General features: G+C 49.0%; 1 protein-coding gene across 1 annotated transcript in view; it reads right to left on the reverse strand.

Moving 5' to 3' along the window:
• LOC144610434 (G protein-coupled receptor kinase 5-like) overlaps positions 1 to 14,634 on the reverse strand; it is a 118,924-nt gene that overhangs the window by 39,467 nt on the left and 64,823 nt on the right. The window contains exons 3-4 of the mRNA XM_078429103.1: positions 4,555 to 4,667; positions 1,055 to 1,132 (exon numbers count right to left, since the gene is read on the reverse strand). Of these exons, the coding sequence (XP_078285229.1) occupies positions 1,055 to 1,132; positions 4,555 to 4,667 (191 nt within the window). The remainder of the gene's footprint in view (positions 1 to 1,054; positions 1,133 to 4,554; positions 4,668 to 14,634) is intronic.

The raw sequence follows: 14,634 nt of genomic DNA on the forward strand, positions 1-14,634 counted from the left end.
TACGGCAGCCCAACAAAACTCCAACTTGTTGGCAGCAGACACGTCGCCGGCATTTCACATATCACGGGTCAGACGACTAAGGGCCGAGTTATTCCTGTCAGTGCAATATAGAAACGGCAACCTTCATCTCTCCCAATATTCAATGACAGCAAATTCCTAGTGGCCTCCCGCATCTTAGTTGCTTAGATGGCTGTAGAACATGGATGAGGAAGGGGCATTGCATCTTGAAAAATCGCGTGGGTTTTCTCCGAGATCTTCGGTTTCCTCTCACACTCCAAGGACGTACAGGTTTGTAGGTTCTTCTTCGTCTTTCGTATATCAACTACAACAATCAACAGTGGCAATTGGTGCTTCAGAGTACCGTCGTTGACACTTTGCTGCAAATGTTGTCAGTTCCGTAGGACTACCCAGGGTGGACCACGAGGGCATAAAGCAGCTCCCACCTGGTTTGTAGGTTAATTGACTTGGTATAAATGTAAAGTTAGAGTTAGAGTAAATGTAGAGTTAGATAGAGCTCTAGGGGCTAGTGGAATCAAGGGATATGGGGAGAAGGCAGGTGTTGTACTTCGTGGTCCGGTATGTTATACCTTTGTTATGACTGTGGACGGACCACAAGTACACGTGTTTAAAAGGTTATAATGCTGGAGCTTAAATCCAGGCTGTTTATTCCACGGTCACCTGGAACCAGAGTGACCACCGAATCACCTAATTCTCTTATATACACGTTACTGCACAGGCAAACAAAGTAGTCCTTGTGACACAACAAAGTAGTCCTTGCAATATCACAACAGCAGGCACGGGGTATTGATTGGGGACGATCAGCCATGATCACAATGAATGGCGGTGCTGGCTCGAAGGGCCGAATGGCCTCCTCCTGCACCTAGTTTCTATGTTTCTATGTAAATTATCCCAGGTGTGTGCAGGATAGCGTTAGTGTGTGGGGGTCGCTAGTCGGAGCTGTCCCGGTGCGTGTCGAAGGTCCCGTTTCCGAGCTGTACCTCTGAAACTAAAAAGCAAAACTAAAACCCCCTTCAGTGAGAAACATATTCCTTACCTCCTCGGTGAGGAACCTGCGAATGACCTCGTCGGCCTTGTCCGTCCTCTTCTCATCCGGCATCACTTCATAATCTGCCTGGAGAAGAACAAACACAATGCACCGATAAGCAATGATATCTTGACCTTTGACAGCCTCCATGTTGCCCGCATTGGCCCTGTAACATGGTGAAGCCAGCAACTCCAACAATCCCCAGCGCACACGAACCAAAGATACAGTATTGATACAATTGAAACGTTCCATAAGGATGAAGCGTCTATGTTCGGTGTAGTTCTGGTTGTATTTCGTTTGACTTTGGTCACTGTCAGACTCAAGTAAGATATCTTCACCATTTGGCTTATCCCTTTCCATTGACCTTAGCTGTGACGAGGATTGCCAACTTCCTCACTCCCAAATAAGGGACAAAGGGTGACATCACCGCCCCACGCCCCACGTGACTTCGCGCAGCCAGCGGCCATGTGCTCCCGCTCCACCAATGGCGGCCACGTGGTCACGTGAGGCGCGGGGCGGTGACGTCACCCGTTGTCCCTTATTTGGGAGTGAGGAAGTTGGCAACCCTACTAAATACGGGACAAGGGCCAATTGAGCCCAAAATACGGGATGTCCCGGCTAAAAGGGGACAGTTGGCAACCCTAGCTGTAACACTGGTGTCATCTGAGGCAGAAGATTATGATTTTGAATCACTCTTTAGACGTATACAGTGTGGAAGCCAGACCTTTGCAAGGCATGACCAAGAAAGGGTGGAGACCATAATGGCCGGGGAAGAAGTGGTAACAAGGGATACAAGGATACGACTAACAACGGGTGGAGCCCTTGGAAGCTCAAAGGAGATGACCTTCCTTGGTCATCTATTGCCGGCCCTGCTTTGTTCTGACCTTCTCTCACCTCCAGCTCTCTCCCCAACTACTTTCAATCTGACGAAGGGTTCTTACACAAAATGGTCACCCATTCTTTTCCTCCAGAGATGCTGCCTGACCTGCTGAGTTACTCCAGCACTTTGTGACTATCTTCGGTGCCAACCAGCATCTGCATTTCCTTCCTACACATCGTCTCCGTTCCAACGGTGGTGATTAATCAGTGTGGCTGGTATCGTTCTCACACTCCAAGTCAAGGCCAGCAGATTGTGTGTCAGTAGAAGATGCTGCTACCAGCAATAACCAGGGGACACAGATTGAGGTTTATCCAGAAACTGCAGATCATCAATCTTTCCGATCCTTCTCACAGCCAGGTTTAGGATTATTATTGTCACGTGTAAAGAGGTACAGCGAAAAGCTTTGCTTTGCATGCTATGGAATCAAATCAGATAATACCATACCATACATAAATACAATCAAGCCAAATTCATGTACAATAGGCAGAGCAAAGGGGAAGATACAGAGTGCAGAATATAGTTCTCAGCGTTATAGCGCATCAGTTCCGTAGACAAACGTCCAATGTCTGCACTAGGGTAGAGATGAATCTGACACTACCCCAGCTTATGGAAGGACCGTTCAGAAGCCTGATAACAGAGGGGATGAATCTGTTCCTGAGTCTGGTGGTGCGCGCTTTCAAGCTTCTGCATTGTTCTGTAAACCCTCATCCAAGTCAGATTTTACTCAATTTGGAATCACCTTAAAACAGGGTAAAAACTGCAGATGCTGGTTAATGTGCAAAACGACTGAATCAGGGTGGCGCAGCGGTAGAGTTGCTGCCTTATAGCGCCAGAGACCCGGGTTCGATCCCGACTACAGGTGCTTGTCTGTACGGAGTTTGTACGTTCTCCCCGTGACCTGCGTGGGTTTTTCTCCGAGATCTTCGGTTTCCTCCCACACTCCAAAGACGTACAGGTATGTAGGTTAATTGGCCTGGCGTAAAAGTTAAAACAAATTGTCCCTAGTGTGCGTCGGGTAGTGTTAATTGTTGGTGCGGACTCGGTGGGCCTGTTACTGCCCTGTATCTCTAAAAAAATAAACTAAGCACTTTGTGCTCCAGGGATGCTGCATGACCTGCTGAGTTAGGCCCCCATCCCACAGTGTTGTTCCCCAAGGCCAAACACAGGCAGGTGGGACAAGTGTAGATGGGACATGTTGGCTGGTGTGGGCCGAAGGGCCTGTTTCCACACCGTATGATTCTATGAGTGCAAAGAAAGTCGTGCACCGCTTGCATTGAATTTCCTGCATATATATTGCGTTATGAATACAGCATATTTCTGATATTTTTTAAATGAATTATCCAATGTTTCCATCTCATGCTCTCTTTCCTTCACGCTAATATCTTTAAAAAAAATTGGTTGCACCCATTCTCTCTGCATATTTACAGAGTGTGCCGCTGATTAAAACTAGCCGCGTGTACTGCTGTCTGAAGAAGGGCCTCGACACGAAACGTCACCCATTCCTTCTCTCCGGGGATGCTGCCTGACCCGCTGAGTTACTCCAGCATTTTGTGATACCTTCGATTTGTACCAGCACATGCAGTTATTTTCCTACAAAACCAGCCGCGTCCTCATTTTGTTCTTGGTATGACAACATTGGTTCTGTGTCCTCTAGTATCGAGTTTTCTATTTTACGATTTTCACGTGGGATCAAATCTCTGATTCTTCTTCCCACTCAAAAGGGAAAGATCTCAACTTCGCTAGTCTCTCCACTCACAAATTTCCACTGCTACGATTCTAGAAAAAATACTTCTGTTTGCTCTCCAATTCCTTGACATCTGTTCCGCATGAGGTTTCCAGATCAAGCACTGAGTCATAGAGTTATACAGTGTAGGAACTTGGGGTGCAAGTTCATAGTCGTTTTACTTTTTAGTTTGAGATACAGCATGGAAACAGGCCCTTTGGCCCACCGTGCCAACGCTAACCAGCGATTACCCTCTACACTAGTTCTATCCTACCCACTGGGGACAATTTACAGAAGCCAAGTTTGAACCAGGTTGACTGAGGCGGTGCAGCGATAGAGCTGCTGCCTCACAGCGCCAGGGACCCAGGTTCGATCCTGACTACAGGTGCTGTCCGTACGGAGTTTGTACAGTCTCACCGTGACCGCGTGCGTTTTCTCCGCATGCTCCAGTTTCCTCCCACATTCCAAAGACGTGCAGGGTTGTGTATTTATTCACAAAATGCTGGAGTAACTCAGCAGGTCAGGCAGCATCTCAGGAGAGGAATGGGTGACGTTTCGGGTCGAGACCCTTCAGGACCCGAAACGTCACCCATTCCTTCTCTCCTGAGATGCTGCCTGACCTGCTGAGTTACTCCAGCATTTTGTGAATAAATACCTTCGATTTGTACCAGCATCTGCAGTTATTTTCTTACAGGATTGTGTGTTAATTGGCTGCTATGAACTGTCCCTTGTGATTGGGATACAACAGGTGCCCGGGGTGATTGTTGGTCGGTGCGGACTCGGTGGGCCAGAGGGCCTGTTTCCACGCTGTATCTCTGAACTGAACTGACCTAACTCCAACGCGAGCCCCTCAGGTGCTTTGACACTGATGCCTGGTCCCATACACTTCAAGCCGCTACATCTTACCACAGTGTCGAGGAACTTGATGCATCTTCTCAGCTCCGGCTTCGTCTCACAGAAGTGTCGGAAGAGCGCTCTGCCGATCGGCTGCTTGTTACACAGGCTGTCATAGTCTCGTTCTGGAAGGTAAGACAAAAAAGGAAAGGGAGACAGTTCATTAGTTGCTTCGTGCTCGAGAGTTGATGTGGTCTGCTGCAACCAGGCATCTTTGCGTTCCAAGCAACCAGCTAATTTCTGCCCTGCACTCTGCCAAATTGCTTTGGTTGCAGTCTCTGTTTCGATTGCAAGCCACGCCTGATGTGAAACATGACAATACAGGCAGTTAGTGGCTTGATTGTAGGCAGTGCGTAAGAACTAGCAACCTGGACAAGTGGAAAACAAGCCGTGCACAGGGCAGGAGAGGTTTGGGCCCAACGGGTCCACTTGTATGCAATTAAACATTACATAGTGAAATTCATTTTGCATATCATGCCAGGGCCGCCATGTTTGGCGTCATTTCACAGTGCACGTTCACTGTGCAAATTTCACCAAGTTCAAGTTCAAGGGCGGCACGGTAGCGCAGCGGTAGAGTTGCTGCTTTACAGCGAATGCAGCGCCGGAGACTCAGGTTCGATCCTGACTACGGGTGCTGCACTGTAAGGAGTTTGTACGTTCTCCCCGTGACCTGCGTGGGTTTTCTCCGAGATCTTCGGTTTCCTCCCACACTCCAAAGACGTACAGGTATGTAGGTTAATTGGCTGGGTAAATGTAAAAAATTGTCCCTAGTGGGTGTAGGATAGTGTTAATGTACGGGGATCACTGGGCGGCACGGACTTGGAGGGCCGAAAAGGCCTGTTTCCGGCTGTATATATATGATGATATGATGATGAAGTTCACATGTTTTGGCGCCATCTCGCCAAGTTCACAGTATACACACGCACACATAGGTGAACACAAAAGACAAACAATAATAGTTCAATAATGGCAATAATAGTTTATGTAGTTCAGAACTTATTTGAGGTTGCAGTATTCAATAGCCGAATAGCAGTTGGGAAGGAGGTGAGGAGGAACTTCTTCAGTCAGAGGGTAGTTAATCTGTGGAACCCATTGCCACAGGCCGACAATATCCAGTCATTGGATATTTTTAAGGCAGAGATAGACAAATTCTTGACTAGAAAGGGTTTCTGGGGAGAAGGCAGGAAAATTGGATTGGGAGGCAGAGTTCGGCCATGATTGAATGGTGGAGTGGATTAAATGGGCCGAATGGCCTAATTCTACTCCTATAACTTGTGAACGTGTGAAAAAGCTGTTCTTGAACGTCACAGTTTTCAGGCTCCTGTGTGTGGCGGGCGAGTTAGGATAGTCCCATCACCCGCACGGCTCTTTGGTATCTCGTGCATTGTGTCATCAGAATGGAGCCCTGTTGTGAATGGTGAACATTGCAGAATCTCCGTGCAAACAAGTACATTGTGTCTCAATAAGGGAGTTAATTATCGCCAATGAGAAATCAGCTGGGACCATGTGTTCAAAACAGATCACTGATCAGGGACTGAGAGAGAACAACACAGGGCTCAACAAGGGAATCCCAGCGTTGTACACACGTGAAACCAAGTCACTTGGCGAACCCCAGCAGGAACACAAGGAGTTGAGGATGCGGCCAAGCAGAGGCCAAGATACAAGCAGAAAATCCCTGGACACCTGAACCTCAATTAAAAGATAATTAAACCACACTACTCGACCAGCCTGCCAGGCCATTTCCAAAATATTCAAAACTAAAACAGCACAGAGGCTAGGTGTCAGGGGTGAAGGGGAGAAGGGGGTTGAGAGGGAAAGATAGATCAGCCATAATCGAATGGCGGAGTGGACTTGATGGGCCGAATGGGCCTAATTCTGTGGGTCTAGCAGCATCTCTGGAGATAAGGAACAGATGATGTTTTGGGTCGAAAGAAGACCCTGAAGAAGGGTCTTGACTGGAAACCTCACCTATTCAGTCAGAGAGTTGTAAATCTGTGGAATTCTCTGCCTCAGAAGGCAGTGGAGGCCAATTCTCTGAATGTATTCAAGAGAGAGCGAGATAGAGCTCTTAAGGATAGCGGAGTCAGGGGGTATGGGGAGAAGGCAGGAACGGGGTACTGATTGAGAATGATCAGCCATGATCATGTTGAATGGTGGTGCTGGCTCAAAGGGGCCGAATGGCCTACTCCTGCACCTATTGTCTATTGTCTATTCCTTCTCTCCAGAGATGATGCCTGACCTGCTGAGTTATTCTAGCATTTTGTGCCAATCTAATCTCTCTCCCCCTGTCTAAAGTTTCCCAAACTAGGCAAAATTCTGGCAAATTTCTGCACTCTCACCAGCACGAACACATCCTCCCAATATTGGGTGATGGGAACAGGGCAGCACGGTGGCACAACGGTTGAGTTGCTGCCTTACAGCACTTGCAGTTCCAGAGACCCGGGTTTGATCCCGACTACGGGATCTCGACTGTATGGACTTTGTACGTTCTCCCCGTGACCGCGTGGGTTTTCTCCGAGATCTTAGTTTTCCTCCCGCACTCCAAAGATGTACAGGTTGGTAGTTTAATTGGCTTGGTGTAAGTGTAAATTGTCCCTAGTGTGTGTGTGTGTAGGATAGCATTAATATGCGGGGATCGCTGGTCGGTGTGGACTCGGTGGGCCGAAGGGCCTAATTCTGCGGGTCAAGCAGCATCTCTGGAGATAAGGGTTAGGTGATGTTTTGGGTCGAAAGAACTAAACTGTTCTCTAAACTAAACTAAAAAACCAAACTGTACACATGCCTGGACGATTTATTCCTGCTTCAAATTTTTATATGTGTAAGAAGGAACTGCAGATGCTGGCTTACACCGAAGAAAGACACAAAATGCTGGAGTAATAGATGACGTTTCGGGTCCTTCAGACAGAAGAAGGGTCTCGACCCAAAACGTCACCTATCCCATTTCTCCATAGATGCTGCCTGACCCGCTGAGTTACTCCAGCATTTTGCGTCTATCTTCAAATGTTTATATTCTTGGCCATCTTTGCACTCTTCTCCCAAGCCGCACTGGCAAGCATTTACTTTAGGCTACACCACGCTGTAGAAACCAGAACAGAAACTCCATATCTAGGCCCTACCTTTAATTTAGACCCATCCATCATCAGTGTCTCTCTGTGATAAGACAAAGCACATATTGGCTCAATGTCTTGTTGCCTTGCAGGTTGGTCACTATTAGGGTTGCCAACTGTCCCGTATTAGCCGGGACATCCAGTATTTTGGGCTAAATTGGTTTGTCCCGTACGGGACCGCCCTTGTCGTCTGTATTAGGCCCGGGGGGGGTGGTGTAGGCCCGGACACTGTAGGCCCGGACACTGCTGTAGGCCTGGGCGCCGCCTAACCGAGGTTGCATAACAATGCGCCTCCCGGCCCGGGCGGCCGCCATTGGTGGAGCGGGAGCACATGGCCACTGGCTGGATGAGGTCAAGTGGGGCGCGGGGCGGTGACGTCACCTTTTGTCCCTTATTTGGGAGTGAGAAAGTTGGCAACCCTAGTCGCTATACTAATCCTACCGACAGCTTTCATAGCACAAGGCACTTGCAATGACAGAGGCAACACAAGCCGAGGCCCTTGAAAATCATCGTTCAATCACTTTGCAGCATTGTGGATTGTAATTGCGTAACAAAATACAAGCTAATGAGTTTTCCAGCACAAAGTCGTGAAACCAAACTCCTCTGTTATGCACCCTAGTCATGCAAATGCAAATGCCATTTGTCTGACGTCTGACAAAAAGCAGGCTATTCAGCCCCTCGGGTTGGCCCTGCTATCCCACAAAACAGCAGCTAACCTCCTGCATTTCCTAGCTTCCCTCACCCATCCATCCCTCAGTTCCTTGTCACCCTCACCTTATTCCCTGCACTAATCTAACAAATGTCATTATTGATTCTGCCTCCACCAACACCCCTGGCAATGCACTCCAGGCCTCCACTACTTTCTGTGTAAAGAAAAACTTACCCGACACATCTCCATTACATTGCCCTCCTCTCACCTTATAGCTATGCCCTTTAATGTTGGACATTTCTACCCTGGAATAAAGGTTCTGACTGACTACCCTATCTCTGCCTCATAATTTTATATATTTCTATCGAGTCTCCCCTTAATAGACAATAGACAATAGGTGCAGGAGGAGGCCATTCAGCCCTTTGAGCCAGCACCACCATTCAATGTGATCATGGCTGATCATTCTCAATCAGTACCCCATTCCTGCCTTCTCCCCATACCCCCTGACTCCGCTATCCTTAAGAGCTCTATCTAGCTCTCTCTTGAATGCATTCAGAGAACTGGCCTCCACTGCCTTCTGAGGCAGAGAATTCCACAGATTTACAACTCTCTGACTGAAAAAGTTTTTCCTCATCTCCGTTCTAAATGGCCTACCCCTTATTCTCAAACCGTGGCCCCTGGTTCTGGACTCCCCCAACATTGGGAACATGTTTCCTGCCTCTAAGGTGTCCAACCCCTTAATAATCTTATATGTTTCGATAAGATCTCCTCTCATCCGACCTTCCAGAGAAAACAATCCAAGTCTATCCAACCTCTCCTTGTAACATTCTGTTAAACCTTCTCTGCACCCTCTCTGAAGCCTCCATATCCTTCCTGCAGTGTGGGGCGACCAGAACTGCACACAATGCTCCAAATGCGGCCGAACCAAAGTCCTATAAAGGTGTGACGTGACATCTAGACCCTTCCCGAGTTGTGGTCAGTGGTTTCCTGAAAAAGATCCCAACTCCAGGAACTCGTAGAGCCAATTACAACCTTGTTTTTACAGGAATACAATGCAGAAAAACACTGCCATCCTTTCCCAGCCTGGGCCCAAAGGCAAAATGAGCTTTGGGAAATGTGAGCAAGCTTCTCAGAAATCTACTTCAGGAGAACGTCAAGCAGAGCCTGCAACAGCAAGGCTGTCCGTGGCTCCGTAGGAAAAAAACTGCAGATGCTGGTTTAAATCGAAGGTCGGCACAAAATGCTGGAGTAACTCAGCGGGTCAGGCAGCATCTCGGGAGAGAAGGAATGGGTGACGTTGCGGGTCGAGGCCCTTCTTCAGACGGAGGGTCTTGACCCGAAACGTCACCCATTCCTTCTCTCCAGAGATGCTGCCTGACCCGCTGAGTTACTCCAGCATTTTGTGTCTCCCTCTTCTTGGCTCTCCTACAGTCTGATTTGGAACAGCATCGGGTAAATAAAACCGATTGGGGAAAACTGCTCATCCCAAGACATGGCCACGGCCAAAGATACTAGAGGAGCAAGATGGACCACTCCGTTGAAATCGACTATACTGAAGTGCAGTACGCAAAGGAGCGTAACGTCCGCCATTTTAGTAGGCAAAACGAGCCGTTCGCTATGCCTCTCGCAGTGTCATCAGTGTTTTGGGGGAACAGTATGTGTGATGATACCATAAAAATGCAGAATAGATCCCATCTATCAATTCACAGATTTTTGTTATTTTTCTTTTGAAATGTTTCTGCAAGTTTCTGCCTAATGGCGCCGTGACGCACTACGGTTTTTAGGATCGAGTGGTCTATCTTGCTCTGCTTTATTATCTTTGGCCACGGCTCAGAGAGAAAGCACAAGTCAAATTGCTCGACTCTAAATAGCTAAATTGCAGACTTTTGTTGACCTTTGGTTTTTTTTCTCACAAAATGCTGGAGTAACTCAGCAGGTCAGGCAGCATCTCAGGAGAGAAGGAATGGGTGACGTTTCAGGTCGAGACCCTTCTTCAATGACTTGCCTACACCTGGATATCTCAGTTTCTTTTCTTTCAAATGCATAAAGTACATTTAATATACACACCAGAGACAATTTACAGAAAACAATTAACCTACAAACCTTTGGACTTCTTTGGAATGTGGGAGGAAACCAGAGTGCCTGGAGAAAACCCATGTGGTCACCGAAGGTACGTACAAACTCCGTACAGACAGCACCCGCAGTCAGGATCGAACCGGGGTCTCCGGCGCTGTAAGGCAGCAACTCTACCGCTGCACCACCGTGAAGCCCACTGTGTCTCGCTCCCATAAGGAACGTGTCATAAGGTCATAAATAATAGGAGCAGAATTAGGCCATTCGGCCCGTCAAGTCTACTCCGCCATTCAATCATGGTTGATCTATCTCTCCCTCCGAACCCCAATCTCCTGCCTTCTCCCTATAACCCCTGACACCCATACTAATCAAGAATCTATCCATCTCTGCCTTAAAAATATCTATTGACTTGGCCTCCACAGCCTTCTGTGGCAATAAATTCCACAGATTCACCACCCTCTGACTAAAGAAATTCCTTCTCATCTCCTTCCTAAAGGAACGTCCTTTAATTCTGAGGCTATCACCTCTGGTCCTAGACTCTCCCACTGGTGGAAACATCCTCTCCACATCCACTCTATCCAAGCCTTTCACTATTCGATTCACACACTTAGGATTAACCACGAAACCGTTCTGAAACAGCCAGGAAAATAACAGTGCACGATATCTCCTGCATCCAATCAGCTCAATTTACCGTGCCAACTGCAACAATTATCCATACTTATGACAGGCAACAGCCGGCTGTCTGGAGAACATTCTGTGCCGAGAGCTCTCTGGGATTCTCCGCAACCCAAATGGCCTTTGTTGCAGGAACAAGGATGTGCGTACAGTCCCGTATCAAGAAGACCAGGTTTGCCTGTTGTTCCCGGTGTAACTGTTCATGTTCAGAGACTCCCTTCCCAGTGTCTGTGAGGTACCTGCAAAGATCTTGCCCGGCCATTCAGTGCGTGAAGCAGAAACCTGCAGAGCCTTCTCCTTCATTTATCTCCTGGTTCAGCCACAGCCAAGAAGAGTGGCCCGTGATGGGTGGAGTTGGAGGGACCGTGTGGGAGGTGTGGAATACGTATCTGTTCTCGGTGTGAAACATGGTGGGTCTATGGCTGGAAAAGGCCACTCTGATATCAACCTCACGGAAGCGGCCGACGAAGGTAGAAGTGGTATAAGAAGATAACTGCAGATGCTGGTACAAATCGAAGGTATTTATTCACACAATGCTGGAGTAACTCAGCAGGTCAGGCAGCATCTCGGGAGAGAAGGATTGGGTGACGTTTCGGGTCGAGACCCTTCTTCAGACTGATGTCAGGGGGCGGGACAAAGGAAGGATATAGTTGGAGACAGGAAGATAGAGGGAGATCTGGGAAGGAGGAGGGGGCGGGAGGGACAGAGGAACTATCTAAAATTGGAGAAGTCGATGTTCATACCGCTGGGCTGCAAACTGCCCAGGCGAAATATGAGGTGCTGTTCCTCCTATTTCCGGTGGGCCTCACTATGGCACTGGAGGAGGCCCATGACAGGAAGGTCAGACTGGGAATGGGAGGGGGAGTTGAAGTGCTCGGCTACCGGGAGATCAGTTTGGTCAATGCGGACCGAGCGCAGGTGTTCAGCGAAGTGATCGCCGAGCCTGAGCTTGGTTTCGCCGATGTAAATAAGTTGACATCTAGAGCAGCGGATGCAATAGATGAGGTTGGAGGAGGTGCAGATGAACCTTTGTCTCACCTGGAAAGACTGTTTGGGTCCTTGGATGGAGTTGAGGGGGGAGGTAAAGGGACAGGTGTTGCATCTCGTGCGGTTGCAGGGGAAAGTGCCCGGGGATGGGGTGGTTTGGGTAGGAAGAGACGAGTGGACCAGGGAGTTACGGAGGGAACAGTCTCTGCGGAACACAGAGAGGGGAGGGGATGGGAAGATATGGCCAGTGGTGGGGTCCCGTTGTAGGTGACGGAAATGTTGGTGGATGATTTGTTGGATCCGCTGGCTGGTGGGGTGGAAGGTGAGAACGAGGGGGATCCTGTCCTTGTTGCGAGTGGGGGGAGGGGGAGCAAGAGCGGAGCTGCGGGATGTAGAAGAGACCCTAGTGAGAGCCTCATCTATAATGGAGGAGGGGAAGCCCCGTTTCCTGAAGAACGAGGACATCTCTGAAGCCCTAGTGCAGTCTGTCGTCGATGCAACCCCACGCGCTGGGGCACGCCGGGCCGCAAGACCACCGAGCGCTGGAGCCTGCCAAGGCCGCATTGGTCAGGTTTGCCAACTGTCCCGTGTTGGCCGGGACGTCCCGTACTTTGGGGCTAAATTGGTTTGTCCCGCACTTGTCCCGTATAAGCAGGGTTGCCAACTTCCTCGCTCCCCAATACGGGACAAAGGGTGGCGTCGCGACCCCGCGCCCCGCGTGACCTCGCCCTGCCAGCGGCCACGCGCTCCCGCTCCACCAATGGCGTCCGCCATTGGTGGAGCGGGAGCGCGTGGCCGCTGGCCGGGCGAGGTCACCCTTTGTCCCGTATTTGGGGAGCGAGGAAGTTGGCAACCCCCTGGCAGCAACATCCACCCCAGGGTTGCAAGGTGTGACAACTACTGAACGCCAAGAATGAGGCGAGAGTCAAGAGCTTCTCATTAGAAAAACGCTTACTCCGAAAGTTCTCCTTGGGGCCTGCCAGGGCTGACATTATGGAAAGAATGCGAGGTTGTGTTTTATACATTACTGAGCTAGTGTGTGTGTGTGTGTGTGTGTGTGTGTGTGTGTGTGTGAGGCGCGAAGGCAAACCCCAAGGGGCCATTGGACAAACATGAAAGAAACGCTGTCGTCATTCCTGCCCCAACTTCATGCGTCTTATTCCAAGGCTACTCCCCAGTGACTGCCGTTTCCTTTTTCAGCCGACTGCTCTGCTGCGTGCACTTTTTAATGTGGGTCACAATTACAAGGAGTTTTCTGGAACTGGCAAAGCAGACCAGATGTGCTGGTCCGTGGAACGTTAGCGAAGTCAGAGCGCCGTTTGTCGGACGCATCGACGCCGGGGGGGGGTGCGTGCTAGACCCGGTGGACATTTAACTCGCACGCTGGTCGGAAAGCAACCGGACCAAGTCCTTCCGCCCCTTGACTTAACGATGCTAACTCAAGTGGTGTTGACGCATTGCAAGGGAATGCATTGGCTCGGTGGAACGATAAGTGGAATAAAAACTTGGATTGACTGAGTGCATGTTATGAATAAAGTATTTTTCTGCAATAAAACATATTGCACAAGCAACTGGGGCGCAGCGGCAGAGTTGCTGCCTTATAGTGCCGTGTTCCATCCTGACTACGGGTGCTGTCTGTTCAGGAGAATTGAGAAGGAAAGAACTGAAGATGCTGCTTTAAATCGAAGGTAGACACGAAATGCTGGAGTAACTCAGCGGGTCAGGCAGCATCTCTGGAGAGAAGGAATGGGTGACGTTTCGGGTCGAGACCCTACTTCAGACTGAAGAGTCTCGACCCGAAACATCACCCATTCCTTCTTCAGACTGAAGAAGAGTCTCGACCCGAAACGTCACCCATTCCTTCTCTCCAGAGATGCTGCCTGACCCGCTGAGTTACTCCAGCATTGTGTATACCCAGGAGAATTGTAAACTCCCTTTCAGTATCTAGATCTCCAAAACATTCCTTCAGATTCCAGCCTACAACATGTGCCCGAATGTCCATTATTCCAGTTACAAACCTACTTACTTTCCAAAGCCTTGGGTCCTTTGTGCTGCTTAACTCATTATGTGCCTTGGTGTCATTTTTTAAATATATTGCTCTTCTGAAGAAGCTGAGACATTTTGAAAAGCATAAGTCACTGGTTCACAAGGTCTTAAAACCAAGACTTTACTCGGATCTTTTTAGAGATACAGCGTGGAAACAGGCCCTTCGGCCCACCGGGTCCGTGCCGACCAGCGATCCCCGCACATTAACACTATCCTATACCCACTAGGGACAATTTTTAAAAAATATTTTACCAATTAACCTACATACCTGTACGTCTTTGGAGTGTGGGAGGAAACCGAAGATCTCAGAGAAAACCCAGGCAGGTCACGGGGAGAACGTACAAACTCCGTACAGACAGCGCCCGTAGTCGGAATCGAACCTGGGTCTCCGGCGCTGCATTCGCTGTAAGGCAGCAACTCTACCGCTGCGCCACCGTGCCACCCGTTAACTGACTTCTCACGTTAGTTCCACTTTCTTACCGTATTCCTCAGATTGCCTGAGTAGTTAAGAATAGACCTCCGTCTTGATTACATTCAGTAACTGAGTAGTCACAC

This window comes from Rhinoraja longicauda, chromosome 36 (assembly GCF_053455715.1).
Source record: "Rhinoraja longicauda isolate Sanriku21f chromosome 36, sRhiLon1.1, whole genome shotgun sequence".
Taxonomy (NCBI): domain Eukaryota; kingdom Metazoa; phylum Chordata; class Chondrichthyes; order Rajiformes; family Arhynchobatidae; genus Rhinoraja; species Rhinoraja longicauda.